This window comes from Myotis nattereri (genome assembly GCF_964212035.1).
Source record: "Myotis nattereri genome assembly, chromosome: 1".
In the NCBI taxonomy this organism is placed as follows: Eukaryota; Metazoa; Chordata; class Mammalia; order Chiroptera; family Vespertilionidae; genus Myotis; species Myotis nattereri.
Genome location: NC_138075.1, coordinates 44,648,491 through 44,672,017, shown reverse-complemented (window position 1 = coordinate 44,672,017; position 23,527 = coordinate 44,648,491). Strand labels below are relative to the sequence as shown.

The window sequence follows — 23,527 nt, the reverse complement described above, 5'->3', positions numbered from 1 at the left end:
AGTTAAAAATAATTATAACACATGTAGATTCTGTAGTTAGGTATTAACAAATTCCCTTTGAAGAGAAAATAATAGACACCCACACAAACAAGAAAGGGAAAAATCTTTTATATGGCATTGGAAAAGTAGGATATATTGTGAAGATAATATAATATTATTGGTAAATCCAAAATTGATGAGAATTCTATTTGCAGTCTGAAATCTAAACCATTTAGCTACCAGGATTTTAAATGGAAATTTATTAAAGCCCTTGTACCATTTACCTGGATAAGAGGTAAACTTTTAAAAAAAAATTTTAATTGAATGTATTGGGGTGACACTGGTTAATAAAATTATGTAGGTTTCAGGTGTATATTGTATTGTGTGTTCACCACCCCAAGTCAAGTTTCCTTCCATCACCATCTATTCCTGCTTTACCCTCTTCTACATCCCCCCAATTCCCTTTCCCCCTGGTAAGCACCATATTGAACTCTCTGAGTTTATTTTCTTTGCTTCATCCCTTCACCTTTTCCACCCAGCCACCACCCCCTCCCCTCTGACAGCTGTCAGTCTGTTCTCTGTGTCTAAGAGTCTGTTTCTATTTTGTTTGTTAGTTTATTTTCTTCCTAGAGGCCCGATGCCTGAAATTCGTGCAAGAGTAGGCCTTCCTTCCCCCGGCTGCCGGCACCGGCTTGCTTCCCACTGGCACCCGGGACCCGGGCTTTCCTCACAGCCCTGGAATTGTTTGGAAGGTCGTCCAGTCTAATTAGCATATTACCCTTTTATTATTATAGATTGCCTAAAGAATCCAATACCAACTATTATAATAACAACATTGGTTAATGTAAATGCAGCAAGATGAATGAAATGAAGATTTATTAAAAGTTAAAATAGCATACTGATAAAGCTGTAAGGACAATTAAGATCCAGAAAGACCCAGAAAAAATAAATTTGATAACTGTTTATAAAAGCAATTAGCTGAAATGGTACATATCTATAGACGTATTGGCGACGGGAAGTGGGCTGAAATTTTAAAGACCTGATGGCAGTTTTGCATTATAATTTTATTAAGTTAATTGCATTTTTGAAAGCAAAGTCATTTAAAAAATTTATCCTTGGGGGGAGTTACAGAATACCCAGATGAATGGTAAATTTCAGAAATTTGGAGTAATTTAGGGAGAACTAAGAACTATTTCATTTCTAAACCAATGGATGTTTAAGATTTATGATCTCTCCCATAATTACAAACATACATTATATATCATTTTATGTTAATGTGTTGTTGATACTCTAGAACATTTACACATTTTGTGCAAAATATTTTATAAAATTCAATCTAAACAACATTTGGGTGCTTGCTTCTGGCAAATCAGTAGGGAAAGTGAGTGGAAGTGATAGAGGTGAAAGCACCAGAATAATGAGGTAATACAAACGGGCTTCGCTAAAGGTAGTCATTTTAAGGAAGCTACAGAGAGTGAAGTGTTCTTAAATATATGTACTGTTCACTTGTCTAAAAGCAATTCTAAGTAACACTTTAATCAAAGAAATATTTATGCCAGTATAGTTGGTCCAGAAGAATATACTTGACACTAGTTAAATGAATGGCTTACACAAAGGAGATAGTGTTACATTAAGCTTCATTAATAATAAAACTGGCTATTAGCATTTTGCATGGAAGGCTAGAACTGATTTTCTCTGTAATGGGCCGCATTAAATAACTATAGCTCATAAGTTTTAAGTCAAATACTGCTCATTCATTGCTGCTGGTCTTGTCAATACTTGTTGTAAAGGTTTGGTCCCAATACAAGGCTGATAAAATGGTTTTTAATTACCAAACTATAAATACAGCTTTTCAGTTAGAGTTGCACTTCTTTTCACACTGGCCTGTTTGATTTCTGATAATTTGTACTGCTGACTCTGCTTACCTGTTTTCCAATAGCGATAGTCAGTGTGACTTCTTGTCCATATGGTGATAGGTAAGTCTCCTTGGAGAACATCTTTGACAAACTGCCCTATTGATCTCTGTAATTCTCTGCTGCTTGCAGCATTAAATAGAGCCATGATTTCTTGTCTGCTGTGCTCACTGTGTAACAATTAAGCAAATATAATATTTTCTTGTATTACATGAAAATCAATAGACCTCTTGCTCTCGTGGAGTTGATCATGGTGAAGGATGAACTCAGCGATGCTAAGGGCATGGTTCAAATATTAAAATAGCATTCGTTGGATTTATTAAGTCTTGTGGTGAACCTTAAAATCTGAAGAAATGCTCTGCACTGAACAGGAATCGTTTAAGTTTTTTCTTTAAATTTGGATATTACACTGAAACATTGCGGCCTAAAAGGGATAAAGTATAAACGCTGGAAGTCAGGAGATTGATTCTATGTTTAGTATCAATGCTATCTTTTAACCTCAGGTAATAACTATTCTTCCTTTGTGTTGTCCTTTTTCCTCCTGTAATCTGAGGACAAAACAAGAGACCTTTCTACCTTAAAATGTATCATGAATATGCTTGTAAGCAAATGTTTTACTTTTATTTCAGTAAAAGCTGTTGTCCTCATTTTCTATTCCATATATATTCATGTTTGGGAGGCTTCATTAATAAAAATAGTTTTAAAACAATGTCAGAGAAAGGAAGAAGACACATTAATGACGTCTTGTGTGTGTCTGTGAACATACTGGATGTGCCTAAGGTGGCAAGCAGGGGCCAGGTGGACCCTAGTTTTCTGGATGTCAGGAGTTTTCTTAATGAAGAAACCAAAGATAGCTTTTTTGCCTATACCTCTTTAATGGGATTTTGCCTTTAAAATAATATAGGCAAAACTATTTTTAAATAAAGGTGCATTTTTAATATAAAATCTTGAATCTCTTCTTTCGTTATTTCTATACAAATCAATTATTCAGTATTGGAAGAAACTTCTGGTCAAAATTCCTAGTTCCTTTGTAAGTGATGAACCTCCATAAAGATGAAGTAACAGAGTTGGGAGCATGACAGAAGTTGCTAATACAAAAATCCCTGGTTTCTCAGTGCTGATACTTAACATACCAAGTTATACAGTTATAATTTCATTCCATATTTAGTCATTATTATTACTTTTGTTGTCCATAGTCGCCTGAGAGTATTTTTTCATTGATTTTTACAGAGAGTAGGAGGAAGGGGAAGAGAGAGAGAAACATCAATGTGAGAGATGGTTGCCTCCTGCATGTGCCCTGACTGGACCTGTGATGGGACCTGCAACCCAGGTATGTGCCCTCGATTGGGACTTGAACCTGTGATCCTTTGGTGCATGGGCTGATGCTCCAACCACTGAGAAGCCTGTCAAGGCTATTTTATTGACCATTAAAAATTGAAACAATTTTAATTTTTTAAAACATCTTTTTATTGATTTCAGAGAGAGAGAGAGAGAATCATTGATCGGCTGCCTCCTGCACACCCCCGACTGGGGATTAGCCCACAACCCTCGCATGTGCCCTTGACCGGAATCGAACTCGGGACCCTTTGGGCCACAGGCCAATGCTCTATCCACTGAGCAAAACTGGCTAGGGCTAATTTTAACTCTTAAAAGCCATATGTATCTCTTTTTAAATATACATTTTGTTTTGTGTCATATTTATATTCACTTAAAACTATAATCACAGAACACCTAGAATTCTTCATGAAATAACTATTAAAGAATGAGTGATGTTTGAATGAGTGGGGTGACATACAGAAAAGGATCTTGATTTCATTTCATTTAAAAGCTAATGCAGATAACCGAAACCTTATCCTAAAGTTACCGTATCAGGTATCTACTTTTTTTCAGCACTTGCTATTCAGACTGTATGATGTTTGGGGGCATCTTAACCTAAACAAGTACTTAGCATTACATCTCACCTGGGTCAACAGTCTAGGGTATCAAAGTTAAACCGTGTTACTGTAAATTAATGGAAAATGTAACTGCATTTTGCTGGAAGATCAATGTCCAATAAAGGCTGCACAATCAAATCTTGTTGCAATGATTGAGGTCTTTAATTGCCTTTCAAAGATAAGGTGGTAATCAACACAGCTTTAACTGATCTTTTTTACTAGTTCAATTACATGCTAATGACTAGTGCCAAGACAGAATCTTTAACTACTTATACTTATTAAATCTTATGTTAGTAATGAAAAATTACTTTAGCTACACAATCGATAGAACACAAATCTTAATTACTAAACTTCACTTTTTACTATTTCATGTGCTTGACAAATATTTCACAAGAGCTTTCCCAACCATAAGAAGTGTTATTGGTGGTGACCGAAGTCCACAGAATATTTTTATAATATAAAGTGGAAATCAGACATTGAGAAATTGTTTTTCTTTAAATGAAAATGTGGCTAAAATAGTTTCCACTGACACAAGTTTGGCCATCTAGCTACTTCTCAGAACTCTGTTCTACTAATGGAGAGTGCATTTAATACAACTGGGATAAGATAACTCCAAATTGGTTTTACTAAGAGTATCACTAAAAGTTCAGTTTTCTTTCTAGTAAAGAAATTGATTTCATACAGAACCTACTATAAAATTCCCTTATTTTGGGAAAGTGTAGAAGTTCGTAAAGGGAAATAATAAAAGAATTTTAAAAAGGTACGTCATCAACATTAAAAACTTTTGCACTTCAAAGAACACTATAAGAAAATGAAAAGACATTGACAGAATGGGAGAAAATAATTTGCAAATCATGTATCTAATAAAATGGATTTGAACAGACATTTCTCCATAGAATTTATACAAATGGCTACCAGGCACATAAAAAGATGTTCAGTATTGACTATATGGAAATGCAAATAAAAACTACAATGAGATATCATTGTATATCTACTACGATGGCTATAATAAAACAGACAGATAATAACAAGTGCTGACAAGGATGTGGAGAAATTGGAACCTTATGCATTGTCAGTGGAAATGCAAAATAGTGCAGCCACTTCAGAAAAACTTGGCGGTTAACTATTAAACATGGAGTTACCATATGACCTAACAAGTATACTTCTAGTTATATACCCTAGAGCAGTGGTCGGCAAACTGCGGCTCGCGAACCACATGCGGCTCTTTGGCCCCTTGAGTGTGGCTCTTCCTAAGCCTTAGGAGTACCCTAATTAAGTTAATAACAATGTACCTACCTATATAGTTTAAGTTTAAAATATTTGGCTCTCAAAAGAAATTTCAGTCGTTGTACTGTTGATATTTGGCTCTGTTGACCAATGAGTTTGCCAACCACTGCCCTAGAGAATTGAAAACATGTTCACACAAAAGTTGTGCCCCTAGCCAGTTTGGCCCAGTGGATAGAGCATCAGCCTGCAGACCAAAGGGTCCTGGATTTGATTCTAGTCAAAGGGCACGTACCTTGGTTGCAAGCTCTTCCCCAGCCCAGGCCCTGGTTGGGGCATGTGCAGGAGGCAGCCAATCAATGTGTTTCTCTCACATAGATGTTTCTGTCTGTCTTTCCCTCTCTCATCCACTCTCTTAAAGATCAATAGAAAAATATCCTCGCGTGAGGATTAACTAAAACAAAGAAAAAAACTTGTACACAAATGTTCAGAGTAGCATTACTTATTCTAGCAATAAAGTGGAAACCCTTCAAATATCCATCAATAGATGAATGAATAAATAAAATATGGCATATTCACACAATGGAATATTATTTTGCCAGAAAAAGGAATGAAGTACTGATACATGTTGCAGCACTGATGAAGCTTGAAAACATTATCCTAAGTGAAAGAAGCCAGTCATAAAAGACTACATATTGAATGATTCCATTCATATGAATGTCCAGAATAGGTAAATCTATAGAGACAGAAAGTGGGTAGCAATTGCCTAAGGCTGGAGAAGTTGGGAGGAAATGCGGAGTGACTGTTAATGAGCATGGGGTTTCTTTTTGGGGTGATGAAACTTCTAAAATTGGTGGTGGTGATGGTTGCACAACTCTGGCTATACTCAAGACATTAAATCGTACGCTTTAAATGGAAATTAGTAAAAGAGCCCTGGCCTGCTAGCTCAGTTAGTTAGAGCATCACCCCAATATGCCAAGGCTGCAGTACCGGGGGGGGGGGGTCAGGGCACATACAAGAATCAACTAGTGAATGCATAAATAAGTGGAACAACAAACTGATCTATTTCTCTCTCTCTCTCTCTCTCTCTCTCTCTCTCTCTCTCTCTCTCTCTCTTTCTCTCCCCCCCCCCCCGGCTCCCCACCCCACCCCCCGTCTCAAATCAATAAATAATTTATCTCTAAAATCAATTTTAAAAATTAGTAAAGGATTCAATATTACTATGTTAAAATATAATTGCATGATTTCTATAGAAAGTAACTGAGTTTGGGAAAATGTTAGGTAAAACAAGTGAATTTAACATCATTTTATATGTTGAAGTCTTGGAATTTAAAAAATTTTAGTTATGAAACCTAGTTTTAATTAAATCCCATTTGGGATAATTGTTAGCATTAAGAAAAGGATATACTTGATTTAAGATTTGTTAAGATAAGACCAAAGAAAAGCATGTAAAATTTTGGTAAATGAAAATATCCTTTTTAAATCCTAGTTGCTGGATAAAGAATATCAGCTACTACTAGAATGAGGTTTTATATAGTGTTGCTTATAGCTATTTTAGCTGCACTTATATCATTTTAAATACAGTTTATGAACACAGTACTACTCTATTATATTATTAATTTATCTTCAGAGATATTTATAGTATCAATTTAAAGGCTGTAAAACTTCATGAAAAGTAGCTTAAACACAAGGATTTTTATAAACAAAAGCTTTCAGTTTTTAAAAGGAAAACATGGAAGCTGTACTTCTTAAAGAAGATATGGAGTTTTTTGTTGTTGATAATGATAGAATTATGAGCCTTATAAACTCAGTATTTTTTAGTTAACCTAAATACATAAATCTATTTGAATTCATTTTATGAAAAGAGATATGTCATTAGATATATGATCATTATATACTTTAGTGATTCATGGACCTTGTTACATACATGCTTTGTAATGTATGAATTATTTAGTAAGAAAAATCACAATAATTTTGTTGTTACTCAAAAATTTATGGGTTGGCAGAAACAATTATGCAGCCCCTGAAGCTGGTATGTTAAGGTAACATCATTAATGCTGCATAGTATGATTTTTTTTTAGTAGTTATTTGACATAACCTTTACTGCTTCTGTTAGAATATATCAGTAATTTTATAACAATCTGTCCAAAAATGGAATATTGAATTAAACACAAAATGAATCATTTTATTCTGTTAAGTGCATTATTTAAAATCATACCTAAATAGTTGCTTACCCAAACCCCAAAGGAAGAATAAAAATATAGAAATCAATACGCTAATAAATAGATATAAATTTAAAACTTCATTTAATGAAAGTAGATTTTTAAAAATTTTTTAATATACTTTTATTGATTTCAGAGGGGAAGGGAGAGGGAGAGAGAAATAGAAACATCAATGATGAGAAAGAAACATTGATTGGCTGCCTCCTGCACGCCCCCCACTGGGGATCACGCACACAGCCTGGACATGTGCCCTTGACCGGAATCGAACCTGGGACCCTTCAGTCCGCAGGCCAACGCTCTATCCACTGAGCCAAACCGGCTAGGGCAAATGTAGAGATTTTTTATTTGAAAAAAAAATAGATGTTTAAGAATTGGATGAAAATAATTCATGAAAGTAGATTATCTTGTAAGCTTTCTTTCTATATGGTATGAAGGTCTTTACTGTGAGATGAAGCCAATATTTTAGTTTCCTAGCTTTTCAAATCTCCATATTTTATGAAATAAAGGAACCAAGAATTTGAAAGTTTGAATTAAAATCTAAATAGTGTCACTTAATTTTAGATTACATTTATAACCAACAGTCATTCATTCATCCTACACATACTTTTGCGTTGACCATGTTGAGGGCAAATTTTAGTAACTTTACCTGTCAACAAAATCCAGCAGCTATGAATCTACTAGACCTATAAGGGTCCATCCTGAAAAAGACTGATTCTGTTCACAGCTGGATACGGACCATGAGTTACTACTTTGGTGTGCATTGGTCATATAATGGAGGCTCTATGTCAAATGAATGTGTGATGACTCAAAATTAAAAAGAAAACTTGCCTTTCTTTTTAAGAGATTTAAGAAAGGGAAACTTTAATTGGAGTTTATATAGTCTTTAAAAGAAAAGCAACAAGTTTTGAAATACTATCTTAGATGTAATGACTTGACTCACACTGTTCTGTATTTTCTGAAGAATAGATTGGAATCTCATTGCATTACCATTGGAGGCATTTCAAAAGGTGCCTTCTCTTTTCTCATACAGGAACTTTGCTATTTTAAAGTCAAACAGAATGATGCGTAGAAGTAAATGAAGTGAAACATTAAATAGAAAGTACTAGGATCAGTTAGACTTATTCTTTTTAAGCAGAACTAGAAACAATGTAAGTAGGAGAGAAGAACTTTATTGTGTTTGTTTTTTAAATGTTTTTCACTGATTTTAGAGAGAGTGGAAGGGAGAGGGGGAGAGAGAAACATCATGTGAGAGAGCAACATTGACTGGCTGTCTCCTGAAGGCCCTCCAGGGGGGATGGAGCCCAGAAACCCGAAACCCAATCATGTGCCCTGAGACAGAATGGAACTAGCAATGCCTGGTGCATGGGCTGACATTCAACCAACTGAACACACTGGCCAGTCGACAGGAATGCCTTAACGGAGTTGGCAAAAAATAGAATGGGTTGCTTTAGAGGCATTGAGTATTGTTGGAGCTGTTCAGAGAGGCTGCAAGAAAATTCCCTGGGTAGATTATGGAGAGATTTCTTGAATTGGGCAGATGATTAGATCGGTGATTTTGTAAGTTTCCTTTAACTCTGCAATTTTATTATTCTTGAATGCCTTTGTCTGATTCCCAATCATGCTATTTAATTCACTATTTATTGCTGTTCCACTATGTGTGTAATGCAAAAAGACCTTGATTTGAAAATTAAAAAAATATGGTTTAAGGTCTCTTGCTATACAATTACTGGATGAATCACGTGGGAAAAAACCTAGAGCTTTCTAAGTCTGTGTCTTCACATATACATAAGGAGTTTATCTGACACATGGCATGTACTTGTGTCAGGTTCTAGATTAAGCACTTTACACATATTAACCCACTTAGTGCTCTCATAACAACCCATTGAATTAGGCACTTTTTTTATGTTCACTTTTTAGCCGTGGAAACCAAAAAGTCTTGCCCAAGCTCACATATGGTGAGTGTTATTCCAATCCCTGCCGTCTGGCTAAGGAGTCCATGTTCTTAACCATTACTCCATTCATTTCTATGATGCACAGGATAATTCTGTGAGATAAAAGACGTGTGCTTTGCAAGCTGTAAAATGCCACCAAAATGTGAAACATATTTTGTTAAGCCTAAGAAAATATTATAGGTTTGTTTAAACAATGAAAAGAGGGAAACGACAAAGCTTAAGTAGTTTATGGGGACAGCAGCCTACTCCACCTAAAGGAAAACGTGTTATGTGGAAATTAAATCTAATGACTTTTAAATGAATTAACTTCCTCACTTTAAAGCACCTAAAATCCACAGTAGCTGGCACACAGCAGGCGCCCCGTGAACTGTTGTTCCTCCCATTCCTGCCAAAACAGAAGAGAGCGGGCTTTCCTGTCAGCCTTTCGGGGGTTTGTGTCCAGTCATTTTTGTCCCTGCCTCTTCACGGTCTTCCTTTAAAAAGACTAATATGTACCTGAGCACTGAGAGGAAAATGCTGGTGTTTATTTCCTGGTTGTGATTGCTATTGTAAGTTTAATCTTTTTAAAAATTTAAAGGTATTATTGCTGGTGTGTAGAAATGCAAATTACTTTTTTTAAAACTTTTTCTTTATTTTGGAATAGTTTTAGATTTATAGAAAAGTTGCAAATATAGCACAGAGAGTTCCCATATATACAATCACCCAGATTCCCCAAATATTACCATCTTGCATCATCGCTGTACAGATTCCAAAACCAAAAAGTCAACATTGGGACATTGTTACTTAACTAAACTGCAGACTTTATTCAGATTTCCCGTTTTTCACTGCTGTCCGATTTCTACTCCAGGATTCCGCTGAGGTCCTACATGACATTTAGTCATTGCCTCCTTGGTCTCCTCAGGTCTGGGACAGCTAGTTCTTTGCTGTTGTTTTTTTATGACCTTGACAGTTTTGAGGAGTACTTGTCAGGTATTCTGTATAATACCCCTCAATTTGAGTCTGATTTTTTCCCTCAGGATTAGATTGGGGTTATGCGTTTTGGGAAGAAGAGCTGGGAGGTCAAATGTCCTTCTCATTGCATCATATGAGGTAATACATGACATCAGCATGACATAACTGGTGATGTTAACCTTGATCACTTGGGTTGGATGGTATCAGCCAGGTTTCTCCAATGGAAAGTTGCTGTTTCCATCCTCTATTTTTTCAAATCAATTAATCAACATGTATTTGAGTGTTATATGCAAAGGCCCACATTCAGCACTGAACGAGACAAGTGAAACTGGAACACAGGAGGCAGTCAACATTTTGTTGTAAAATTTGCAGTTTGAGTGGGTCGGGGCTGGGAGGAGGGGGCAAAGGGGGGAAATGGGAGATATCTGTAATACTATCAACAATAAAAAATATATTTTAAAAAATGTGCGGTTCAATGGGAATCTATATCATAAAAGGCCTGTGGTCCTGACGACGTAACGACGAAACGACCATGCAACTGGTCACCAGGAGCTGCTGGAGCACCTCTTGGGCCCTCCCCTCACCCACCCCCACCCCAGGGCGCTGGCAGCGTCTGCGGAGCATGCAAGGCATCGAGGCATTGCAGGGCGGTGTACATGGCCCTGATGGCAGGCGAGGCCTAGGGGACCCTACACGCGCACGATTTAATTGTGCGCTGGGCCTCTAGTCTATAATAATTGCTTCAGTCTTTGCAGTGGTAGAAAGGCAAAGAGCAAGTGAAGCTCATGACGGGTAGGAGATGCACATGGTAGTTACATTCCTTTACTCAATCCTCTTTGCCTCAAAATCCACTCATTCATTCAACAAAAATAATTAAAATGCCCACTGTGTGCCAAGTACTGTTTTAGGTACTAGGAATATGGCAGTAAATAAAACATATACAGTTCCATCTCCTCATGAAGTTATAGTTTAGTGGGGAGACAAACAAATGGGTTAAACATGCGATATGCTGAACTAGGGAAGGAACTAGAAATTGTGCACCAGTGCGCTTGTATCAGTGGGTGGGTGGGTTCGGGGCTGGCTTTCAATAGTGTGTAAGGGAGCGTCTCAGCCAGAAGGTGACATTTAAGTCAAGACGTGCAGAATGTGAGGGAGTGAGCCATGTGGATGTTGGGCTGACAGCAAGCCATGCAGAGGAAATGGCAATGCAAAGGCCCCGAGGTGGAATGCCTGATATGTTCAAGGAACAGTGAGGAGGCTGGTGAGGATGGGGAAGACAGGAAGGAGACGAGGTCTGAGAGCTCAGAAGTCGTGGAGTGCAGAATGAGTCGTTCTATAGTTCAAGGAAAGGACTTTCGTCCTTGGCTCTGTTCAAGTTAGGAAGCCACCCAAAGAATTTCCACCAAAGGAGTGACCGCAGACTGTTGGGAGGAGGGACAAGGGTGGAAACAGAAGATTAGGAGAGAAATATGGTAGTTTAGACCATATAGTGAAGGGATGGGAAGGAGTTAGATTCAGGGTAAAGGATTCAAGATGGAGAGCAAGGTAAAAAGAGATGAAAGAAAACGTCTCTGAATTTATAGTAGTAAAATGTAATTATCCTCATTTAAAAAAAAACACTTTACAACAACAAAAAGATAAATGGAATTAAAAATAGGTACAGGACTTGACTAGACAATTCTCCAAAGAAGATACACAAATGGCCAACAGGCATATGAAAAGGTGCTCAACATCACTAATCACTAGGACAATGCAAATCAAAACCTCACACCCATTAGAATGGCTCCTAAAAAATACAGAAAATAAATGTTGGTGGAGATGTGAAGAAATTAGAACCCTGTGCACTGTTTGGGAATGTAAAATGGTGCAGACATTGTGGAAAACAGTATAGAGGTTCTTCAAAAACATTAAAACTAGAATTATTACACGATCCAGCATTTCCATTTCTGGGTATATCCAAAAGAATTTAACCAGTTAACTGCCACAATACTTTGAATTTAATTTAAAAAGGTCTGCCGCTGCGTCTATAGCAGTGATGGTGAACCTTTTGAGCTCGGCGTGTCAGCATTTTGAAAAAACCCTAACTGAACTCTGGTGCCATGTCACATATAGAAATATTTTGATATTTGCAACCATAGTAAAACAATGACTTATATATTTGATATTTATTTTACATATTTAAATGCCATTTAACAAAGAAAAATCAACCAAAAAAATGAGTTCATGTGTCACCTCTGACACGCATGTCATAGGTTCGCCATCACTGGTCTATAGCCACTTATGGAGTACAAATGGTTAAAGTATAAATTGAGTTGGTTTCCTTATAGTACTATGAATAAAAAGGCTGTTTTAACAAATCATAGGTCCGTAGGAAATCTCTAGTTTTGTGGTCTATTTTCTCTAGTAATAGGAAATGAACTTTCAATAAAAAGTACATGGGGACTTTGAGCAACTGGTTTATTTTTCATAGAACTGAAGTGCAGGTGGAAAGGGGCAATTCCTAGAATATCTGGAGGATCTGAGTAAATGAATTTCTACCTAAGCTATTAACTTACAATAACTGAAAAGAGATCATCTGTCTCCTACAGTGGACTTTCAAATCAAATATAAGAGAAACTCAGGCAGAGAAAATGAATGCAGAAAAAAATTTTGGTATTATACTGCAGCTAACCAACATTTAAATATTCTCTCTCTTGCATTCATTATCTGACTGTTGGAGAGGGAAAATGACATTCTTCCCGCACCAGTTTATACAGAATTCAGACCCCAAAGTAAAGCGATATGTGCACCTTCATTAGAAAGAGATAAAGGACAGACCTACAGTATGCACTTTTTAAACCAATGTCTCTATGGGCACCTTAGGGCAACAAAATTACGCCCTTTAAAACTTGAGGTTAACAAGGCGCTTAAAAATAAACAAGGGTTATGGCTACTGCCTGTGATCGAACCCATCACGTAAACATTGCTACCCACTTGAAAATTCTGGGACTAGACTGGGTAGTTTTTGCAACGGTTTCATAAGAGAAGATGATGCCACTACTGCACTTGCCTCCAGGCAGTTAAACTCTGGATTTCTTTACAGTGGCTTTTGAATGGGGAGCTGTTTGCTGTTTCTGGGCCATCGTGGGGTAAAGAACCGCCCTGGAAGAAAAAGTCAAGTGCGCTTTGCTAACGTGGGAGAGTTGCCGAGCCTCTGGATCAGTGAATTGGAAGAAGGAAAAGGAAAAGACAACTATTTTTTTAGTTCTTGCCTTGCTCTTGCTGGTTTGGTGCACAAGCCCCCAAGAAGTAAGGAGCCAGGAGAGCAGCAGTTCCGGCTCTCCCAGGCGTCCATAAAGGCAAACCGTGCGCAATAGCCCGCCGTCATCGGTTTCGCCTCCTCCGTCTGTTCGGCGCCCTCCCCTCGCCGTCTCTAACGAGGGTCGGAAAGGAACTGCAGTCACGCAGTCGCCGCCGGCGGGCCCTGGGCGTCTGCGGCCTCGCGAGTGGGCGGGGCCATCCGACCCTCCGGGCCCCGCCCTTTGAGGCGCGGGGGCGGGGCTTGCGGGGAGCTGCCCTCTTCCAACATGGCGGCTCGGGAGGCGGGTTCCTTTCACTGGTTCCCGTGGTTCCGGGGCCGCGCAATTTGGTTCCGGAGTAACTGTGCCCTAGCTGCCGCCTTTCTGCTTCTGCTCCTGCCGCCGCGGCCGGCGCCGCCGCTGCCGGGACGCACGGCCTCGGGCGGCCGGGGCTGAGCCCGCGTGTCTGGCCCGGGTTGGGGCGGAGGACTCGCCCCCGACACTCCCGCGGAGGCCCCCCTCGGGTTTTTCCTAGTCCGGCGGCCACGGGGCTTCCTAACAGCCCGGGACTGAGTCCCCGCCAGTCTGGGACTCTCCCCTCGCCGCCGAGGAGTGCACCCCTGCCGCTGTCCCCCCTAAAACGGGGCGTCCTCTGCAGCCTCCTCGCGTCCGCACCGACGGCCGAGAGCTGCGCGGCCACGTTTTGCCCTCTCTCCCAACTCGAGAACCTCTGACCTCCGCTAGTTCCTATGGTCCCCGCCCCTCAGCCGGTCCGGGCTCACAGGAGACACCCTCCACCCCCCGCCCCCCCAGCCCGGCCTAGGGGGTGCCCCGGCCCCTTCCTGCCACCCCTCCTCTCGTTCCCCTCGCTCTGCCCCCCTCGCCTCGGTCCCCTCGTCACCCCTCGGAGCCCCCGCCTCCCGGGGGCCATGGACACCCCCCACCCCAGGACGTGAGCCCCTCCGCCTGTGATGCTGTGGCTGGCCTTCGGCCCCTGCCACGCCATGGAGAGCCAGGTGCTGGTGATTCGCATCCGGATTCCCAATCGGGGCGCCGTGGACTGGACGGTGAGCTCCGGCCCGCAGCTCCTCTTCAGGGACGTGCTGGTGAGTGTCCGCCGGGTGTGAGGCCCAGCGAGGGGCGCGGGGCTCCCCGAGCCGCCAGCGCCGGACCCGGCTCCTGCCTGGCCCCGGCCTGCTCTGGGGCAGTTCTGCTGCTTCAGCCACCGGCTCTGATGCGTCGCGTGGGCACAGACCTGGCACCGGGGCGGGCGGGGGAGATGGAGATGCTCCGAGGAGCCCGGCCCTCAGCAGCTCACAGCCCGCCCTGGTGGGACACAGGCCAGAGCCGCCGGAGACCGCAGCCGAGGCCACAGGAGAGTTTTTCTCAGGTGTCTGTTGGAAGGTCCCCGGCCAGATCCCAGCCCCGGCTTTCCACTGAGTTCCCTGAACTCGGGGACCAGCAGGAAAGGGAAAGCAGGCAGCGGACCTGTCATGTGTCATCAAAAACAAGGTGTCGTTCGTTTTAAGATATTATTTTACGTACCACTAAGAAAACACACACCCCGCTACCCACGACACCGGGGCACGCCACACGTGCAAAAACAGCCTGACTTCAGAGAGGCTACAGTAGGGGGAAATGTGCATTTTAGAATCAGTGATGTGCCCTTGCTGTCGCAGTCAGTGCTCGGGATGTGTCTGAAATAAAGTCACGGGCTGCGAGAGCCCCGTGCCCGCTGGGAGGTGGCCTGTGGAGCCCTGGCGTCTTTCTGTGCGGACAGTTACCGGGAGCGGGCGGCGAGGGGAAGTGACTTCGCCAAAGCCCCGTGCTCGAGCTGGGGAGCAGCACCAGAGCCCGGACTGCCTTACTTTTACTTGGTATTTATTTCCACATACGGGCGTGCCCTTCTCGTAGTTTAGCATTCGTTTGAGGTGGACAGTGTGTTGTGCCCATTTTATTGGAGAACTGAGGTATCCAAGGCAGAGCTGACACATACCAGGAAGCACATTGCAAATACCAGCCCCGTCCTGTCTACACGCAGGAACAGACAGGGCTGCGTGGAGGTTCTTGGCCGGGGAGAGATCTGCGTGCGGTGAGATTTTTGGCTGTCGTGGGTTACCCAATCAAAATTCCGTTCCCGTACCTGTGTTTTGAGTTCTGGATGTTACTGACCACTCAGACCATACAGATTTTCGGGTGTCTGGCCCAGGAGTGCAGAGGCTAGAGTCCACTCTTGTCCACCACATGCCATCCTCCTCTTTGCATCTAGAGTTCTACACACACGCACACACGCACACACACGCACACACACGCACACACGCATGCACACACGCACACACGCACACACACGCACACACACGCACAAAGGTTTCCCCTCATGCTAAGGGCCAAACTCCTTCCTGTGGTCCTCTGAGCCCGTCCTGATTGGCTCGTCCTTGCCCGGCACCAGCTTCATTGCTCTCCACAACCCAATGAGCGTCTTGTGCTCCAGGCGTTTGGAACTAACGGCGAGTTCTCCCAGATCCCCACGCGGCCCTTCGGCTGGCCAACTCCCACCTGCCCTTCCAAGCCCAGCGTCACTTTCCTTCCACTTTAGCCTTGGTTACTTGCCCCTCCGCGGTGTTCCCACAGCTTTGTTCCGGCAAAGCACCTAGGCTGTGTCATAGTTCTGTCTGTCTCCTCCACTAGATGGTAAACTTCTGGAGGAGACGGCCATCTCTGGTTCCCCTCCGTTTCTGGTCCTGCAGAGGACCCTGAGATATTTGTTAAATGAGGGATCTTCAGATGGGATGCATGCAATTATGGTTTCGTGGGCAGCACACTAGGTTTTGAATTTTTAAAAATTTGGGTTTGATAGCAAGCAGTCTCACTAACTAGACAAGTCATTCTACCTTTCTGAGCCTCAGTTTCCTTGTAAAAGAGGGGTGATTGTGAAGATTACATGAGATTGTGTCTATAATTAGAGAAACATGAGCTCGTTTTCACTTTACTTATTTGAGAAAGAAGGTTTTAAGTAAAATGGTACAACATTTACTTAAAGACAAACTCTGGAGCCAGACTGAGTTTAAATTGTAAGCTCTACCAGGCTCATTTGGGCACGTGTCTCAGTTTCTTCATGTGATGTGTGTGTGTGTGTGTGTGTGTGTGTGTGAATCCTCACTCAAGGATATTTTTCCCATTGATTTTTAGAGAGAGTGGGAGGGAGAGAGGGATAAAGGGACACACACACACACACACACACACACACATATATATATATATATATATATATATATATAGAGAGAGAGAGAGAGAGAGAGAGAGAGAGAGAGAGATTGCTATGAGAGGGACACATTGATTGGTTGCCTCCCACACACCATAGCTCAACTGGGGCCAGGGTTCAAACATGCAACCCAGGGATGTGCTCTTGACTGGGAATTGAACCTGAAACCCTTTGGTGCATGGGCTGACCCTCTAACCATTGAGAAACACTGTCCAGGGCTCTTCATCTGTTATTTAAAAAAAAAGGGCTGGAGGAGTAAATATGCCTACCTCACAATTCGGAGGACTGCTGGAGTTGATTCATCTAAAGCACTGAAACCTGGAGCATAGTAAGTGCTCTGCAGTGGTGCTGGTGTGACATAAGGGATAGGGCCTGGGTCTTCTGCTTCTCAAGCATCTCTCAGTTGTATTTTGGCTCAAGGCTGACTGGCGTACGAGTAGCCTTTGCACAAACGGTCCCACCATCCAGAGCACAGAGTGCCCTGTGTCCTCTCGCATGCTTGCTCAAGCACCGGTGCCGCACGTTTGTCGGGAAGGCCAGGTGCAGGGCTCGTGGCGGTGGGGGCTGCCCTGTCTCCTGGTGCTCCTTAAAGTTCTTGGAACTGGAACCCAGATCCTGGAGACTCCTGTGATCTCTTCTCCAGGTTCGTCTCATCTCTTCATCGGGAAATTAGCAAAATACCAACAGATACGTCAGCTGTTCTGTCTTGGAACTTTAAAGATTAAAGCCAAATGAAACCTAAAAGCTTCCCCTTCATCTAAACCTCCTCGCCCCAGTTTTCAAATGAGGAAGCATGAACCTCAGAGGGGGAAATTCCTGAAGTTATAAGCTAGTTTGGGGCAGAACCAGGCACAGAAGCCAGAAAAAGTTTGTAGTCAGATTCAACTATAACTGAGAGTGATTTGGAACAGGAGTCGGTACTCAGGGGCTCCAGTCACAGCTCCAGCAAATAGCTGGGAGACCCTGGGCCGGTCACTTGGCCCCTTTGGGCCAGTGCCCTTTGTCTGAATTGATTAGGGACTGGCTGCAGTGTGACGGAGACCCAGGTGGTGCTCAGGGGCAGAGACATTGGGATTATCTGTCCTCAGCGTTGTGTGTTTCTCTTGGCACAACTTGGAGAAAGTTGTGCAGGAGATCTGAATCTCCTGAATTCGTCAGTGGTAGGAGAGCATGTCACCCCTTTCCTCTTGCTGTTCGAATCCTGTCTCCGGAGTCCCAGCTCAGGTTTCCCTTCTGGGAAATTCCTGTTTGTACCGAGTCTGATTTTCCCCTCCTCCCGAGTTAGCGAGTACTTGCTACTTACAGGTTTCTTTGCTTTGGCTCTATCATTCTGTAAGTACTCTGTGTTGTTGGTCTTCTAGGTTTGTCTTTATCTCCGTGACCAGATTCAGTTCTTCCTAAATTTTATTTTTCTATCGCCTACAGCTTTGTGTTCTTTATGCTCCTAGCACATTGTTGATGGTTAATTATGCTTTTTGGCTGTCAGACTTTTGCCTCATTTATTGAAAGGAAGGAGAGGGGGAAAACGAAGAAACGATCACTATCAAGATATTTAAACTTAAGTTTTCTTTGAAACCTCACTGGGTTGCTTTGAAATAAATCACTTCAAATGTAACTGGAAAATATGAATAAAATGATCAAATGCGCCCTGCTTAGAAATGACCAGTAGATATGGACTCATTTTCAGACCTTTTATGCTTTGGTCTTTATGATAGCGCCCCCCCCCCCTTTTATTGCTTTAACAAAACAGGATGGTTCTCTCCAGTGGGTTTGCTTTTGCTTTCTCCTTTTCCCCACATTGGATGTCAAGCACATGTGGCTCCCTGTTTATGTTGATGGGCAAAGGATGCCATTGCTGCCCCCCAGGGTCTTCAGCTAGCTTTGTAGGGATTTGCTGTTTGATGGGGTCCACTCTTCTTAGTAGGAAATGTCCTCAATGAGTTTGCTAATACTGTGGAGCTCAAGGTTGGTTGTCTGAATGATCGGAGTCCCTGGAAGTAAGCAGTGATAACCTAGATATGGAGTGTTGTGGGTAGAGTCCTCGGTTTTGTTTCTTTTTTACCATACTGGCTAGAAAAGGTCCGCAGTAAGTCCTGTGGAAGGCTGAAGTAAGTGATCGCATGACCATCCTCCACTATTTGTTGGGTGCCAAATTTTAAGGTTTCCTTATGCGGTAAGTTTTGTAATGTTCCAGTCGTCAGTGACTTGTTTTATTTATTTAATAAACACTACTATGGGTACGTGCTCGACACTCTTCTAGGCACTTTACAAATATGAACTCATTTAGCCCTACAAGGTTGGCACACTTGTGATCTTATTTTACACAGAAGGAAGCTGAGGCGTAGTCACTTAGCTAGTGAGTGGCAGAGCCAAGGTCCGGCCCTAGCAGTTTGGCTCCAGTCAACACTCTTGGGCTTTTTACACTGGCTGGCTGTGTAGTTTATTTCATACTCTCTCTACAGTAGCCATTTACCTGTCAATAAATACTTTCTGTATACAAGTGTGTAGAAAGAATTAAAAATCATTCAAATATGTTTTCATTGATTTTAGAGAGAGAGGGAGAGAGAGACCTATTGTTCCACTTATTTATGCATTCATCGATTTGCTGTCTCCTGGGAAAATTGACCCTCCATTACGTCCAGTCCAACTCCAGTGGCTTGCAAACCTCATTGCTCTCTGGTAGCCCTGGGGCTCTACCAGATCCTACTGGGGATCGAGTCCCCAACCCAGCCACGCATGTGCCCTGACGGGAAATCAAATCAATGACCTCTCGGTGCATGGGACAACACTCAACCAACTGAACCACACTGGCCAGAGCTTTTTTTATTTTTTATTTGATTTTTAGAAAGAGAGGGAAAGGAGGGAGGGAGGTTGGAAGGGCGGCGGGTGGTGGGGGGGTGTGGCGGGGGAGAGACCTGCTGTCCCACTTATTTATGCATTCATTGGTTGATTCTTGCATGTGCCCTGAACGGGATTGAACCCAGAGCCTTGGCATATGGGGAGGACTCTCTAACCAACTGAGCTACCCCACCAGGTCTAGAAAGAATTTCTTTAACACTAAAATCTTTGACAAATAATTCCTTTAAAAGTTGATGTTTCATTTGCTTAGACGAGTTAGAGGGGAAAATAATCTCCTTTGGCCCTTAGTGAGTGAGGGCTGCCTAAGATAGTTCCCTAGATCAATTTTATATGCAGATTTATTTTTGAAGAAAAAAAAGGCACTGTAGAGGCAAGGCTATTATGCAAATTGCCATTGCAGCAAAAGCTTCTCAAGAACTGCCTTTAGAAGGAAGTTGCAGCCGCCACTCCGCTAAGTGCCCCACTCGGAGGGGTTGTGGGCTCCCTGCTGAGAAAGACTCCCCACTGTCTTGTGAGCCCACTGCCTGGTCCCCGTTCTGGCACAGCCCAGGAGGGACCTAGTGGCAGAGCTGCCAGAGAGCAATGAGGTTTGCAGACCACTTGGGTTGGACTGGACATAATGGAGGGTCACTTTTCCCAGAACTGACTATTTCTTAAAGGCGTTCTGTGCCCCTTTAAGCTATCTCTGTAGATTAATTATCATGTTTTCAACTTCATAGATTCATTTAAACATTGATAGCAGATTATATATAGTTTTAAAAAATTCTGGAGGCTAGATCAACTTTATTTTAGTGTCATTAAATATTTTTCAGTTGATTAAGAGTAAAGGATATGAATTGTTTGTATTACTGGTACATGTAGCTTTATAGGTTTATATCATCACAGAAATTGTTTTTGAGCTTTTCCTATTATGAATGCAAGACAAGGTGTGATAGTTACATATCAGAAATTATATGTTGAATGTCTACAATGTGTTAGGCTAGCTTATGTTTATTATATTTTTTATTTAATTTTTATATTACCTCTATGAGTATTACTGGACCCATATTGGAAGGTAATGATACTGAGGCTCAGAGATTTGTTCCCAATCACACAGCTAGTAAGTGCAGAGCTGAGATTCAAACCCAGGCCAGTCTGACTCCCAACCCCCTTACTCTCTCTACTGCAGTACATTCCACAGCCTCCCATGGGAGAAACCAATTTTTTTATAAATATACAATAATGTATTTGTATACACTGTTGAGTCGAGAAGACAATATTATGTTATTAATACAAAGTAGAAAAGATTTTGTAAAGATTCCACTCCCTTCTCCCCCCCCCCAGCTCCCCCATCACCCTCCCTCCCCCCAGCCTACCCCTTATCACCCCCGCCTCCTCAATAGAGATTTAAACTCTGGGCTTATATTGCTGGGCTAAGTGTGATTATGAGCTAATATTTTTATAGTTTATGCCCACATTTCAAAAATCTTTTCCAGGTTCTCATATTTCCTCTAGGATTTGCCACATGTTAGCAATAAAGAAGATGGCTAATTGCGTTTCTTTATTCTTTCTTTGTTTAGGATGTGATAGGCCAGGTTCTGCCTGAAGCAACAACCACAGCATTTGAATGTAAGTCTGGCTTGTATACTTTCTTGACTGTTTCCTTCTGCAGTAATTTCTCAAGGGGTTTATGGGTTGCATTAGTTTAGAAACTGACAAAAACACATTATTTATGATCATCATATGGTACATTTAAATATTTATAAATTAATGCAAGTTTAATGATGATACTTAACTGAGTAATATTTTCTTATTTAATCATATCTTGGGTGTGCATATTTCTATAATATAGCTTTAATTACCAACATGACCTTTATCTGCTCTTGCTCCTCACTGTAATAATATTGTGGTATAAAATGAAACCTGTAAACTACCTGTAGGCCAATGATTATTGATTAAGAGATTTTAATCCATTGCTGCTTTATAACAGCCACAGAGCAGAGCTTTTAAGTGAACATTGAATGGAATAATTCTGTTTTAGTGAGGGTTGGCACGGCTGCTAGATGATGGCAGCAACACTTCAGGTCTTAAGTCCTTTCCCCACACCACCCTCCACACCAAAGCAGTTGGCTTAGGGACCGGGGGCAGGGCAGGGCACTAGAAAACTGGTTTTTGATATGAGGCAGGTCACTGCAGGAGAGGTCAGGGTCTGAGTAATGTTAAGGTGAGAATTTAGTCAGGAGCTCTGGTGTTGAGAAGGATAATGGATTTGTAACCGTAGTTCCCATTTTTAAAAAAAGATGAGTGCCGCTTTCCATGTTGAAAAATGCATGGTTTCTCCACATAATGTACTTTTTGTTCTTGTGTTTTAAGCAGATGGTTAATGACAGAGAGTACATTGTCCTCTGTTTTACTTATGTTCTCTTCGGAGGACAATTTGGCAGTACTTACCAAAATATAAAATGTGTAGAACCTTTGACTCAGCAGATCCACTTTTAGGAAGCTGTCCAACAGAAAGACCTAAACATATGTTGAATGCCCTTCAAACAAACTGTTCATTGTGGAATTATTTTTAATAGCAGAAAGTTAAAAGTAAGCTAACTGCCTGAAATAATAGATTAATAAGTTATAAATCTGAATCATTAGGCAGTGGGTATAAAGAATGAGTTAGGATTTTATGCATTGACATGGAAAGATATCCATAATATGTTATTGACTAAACAAATAATATATGTGGTAAGATCCTATTTTCTGAAAAAACTAATCTCTCCTCCCAACTTCATGAATATAAGGTGTTCCAAAAAAATGTATACACACTTTAACAGTTGATAGCTCAATTTTGAAAATGAAATGTATTTTAATAAACACTGCATTTGTTGTTATTCAAAGTGCGTGTATACATTTTTTGGGACACCCTACATATTGAGAGACAAGGATCTGAAGTTGCTGTAGTGCTTCTAATGATTTTCCCTGGAAAGGCGACTTGGAGGCTGGAGTGGGGGCTGAATGAGCACACTTTTTCCTTTACTTATTTCTCTATTGTTCGAATATTTTTCAACAATTATTACATGTTTTTAAAAGCTACTTGAATAGAATTCTTAAGCTAATTTCTATTTTATTAAAAACAGTACATAGATCTAAAATACATATTAGTGTTGCAAGCTCTTTAGACCCCTTGCAGTAACTCCGTGGGGGTGCCAGGGATTTCACATATAGTCTGATAGTAAACATTTGGAGTACTTGCTGTTGCTAGATGCTGTGCTAAGAGCATTCCATGGGTTATCTCATTTAATTTAACCTTCACGGGATCCCCACGAAGCACATTGGCAGTCTGTTATTAGCTCTGTTTTAGTTGAGGAAAGGACATCTCTAAGACCTGCTCAGAGTCAATGGTAAAGTGGAATTTCTGGAGTAGACTCTAGAGCATATACATATATATTCTCAACTACTGCTGAAATGTGTTTTGAGAGTTTTCATAATTCTTGAAATCATGTGTTCTGATTGTTCTTAAGTGCGGCAGAAAAGAAGCTTTCTACTTTCTACTTCTTGCTTTTTGGGTCCCCCAAAATGGCTCAATGTACCCGTGCCCCACAGGCTTCAAGAGTTAGGTTCATAGTGATAACACTGATTACTTTAGCTGTCATTTATTGATGGTCTGCTCTGTGCCAGGCAATGTACTACAGGATTGACTTAGATTGTTGCTAATCTTTACAACAGGCAAGGTAGGAAAATTATACCTGTGAAGAAACTGAAGCTCTGAGACATGAAATGATTGCCGAGGTTGATCACTAGGAAGTGGTGGAGCCCAGATCCAAACAATTCTTTTTGAGTGTAAAACTTACGCTCTTTATAATTAAACAGTTAAAAACCTGTAAAGTGTGTTAAGTATGTTTTATATGGTTTATGGGTTTATGGTTTATGGGTATGATGGAACAAACTCTTGAAAATTAAACTTTTATCAAAGAAGTATGTAT

The 23,527-nt window shown here is 41.4% G+C and overlaps 1 protein-coding gene across 3 annotated transcripts in view; it reads left to right on the top strand.

Annotated features, from left to right (window-relative positions):
- The first annotated feature begins 13,802 nt into the window (after positions 1 to 13,802).
- The window catches only part of MAP2K5 (mitogen-activated protein kinase kinase 5), a 268,685-nt gene continuing 258,960 nt past the window's right edge, over positions 13,803 to 23,527 (top strand). For all 3 annotated transcript variants that reach the window (XM_081113392.1, XM_081113393.1, XM_081113391.1), the window contains exons 1-2: positions 13,803 to 14,559; positions 21,134 to 21,182. In XM_081113392.1, the coding sequence (XP_080969518.1) occupies positions 14,425 to 14,559; positions 21,134 to 21,182 (184 nt within the window). In that variant the 5' untranslated portion in view covers positions 13,803 to 14,424. The remainder of the gene's footprint in view (positions 14,560 to 21,133; positions 21,183 to 23,527) is intronic.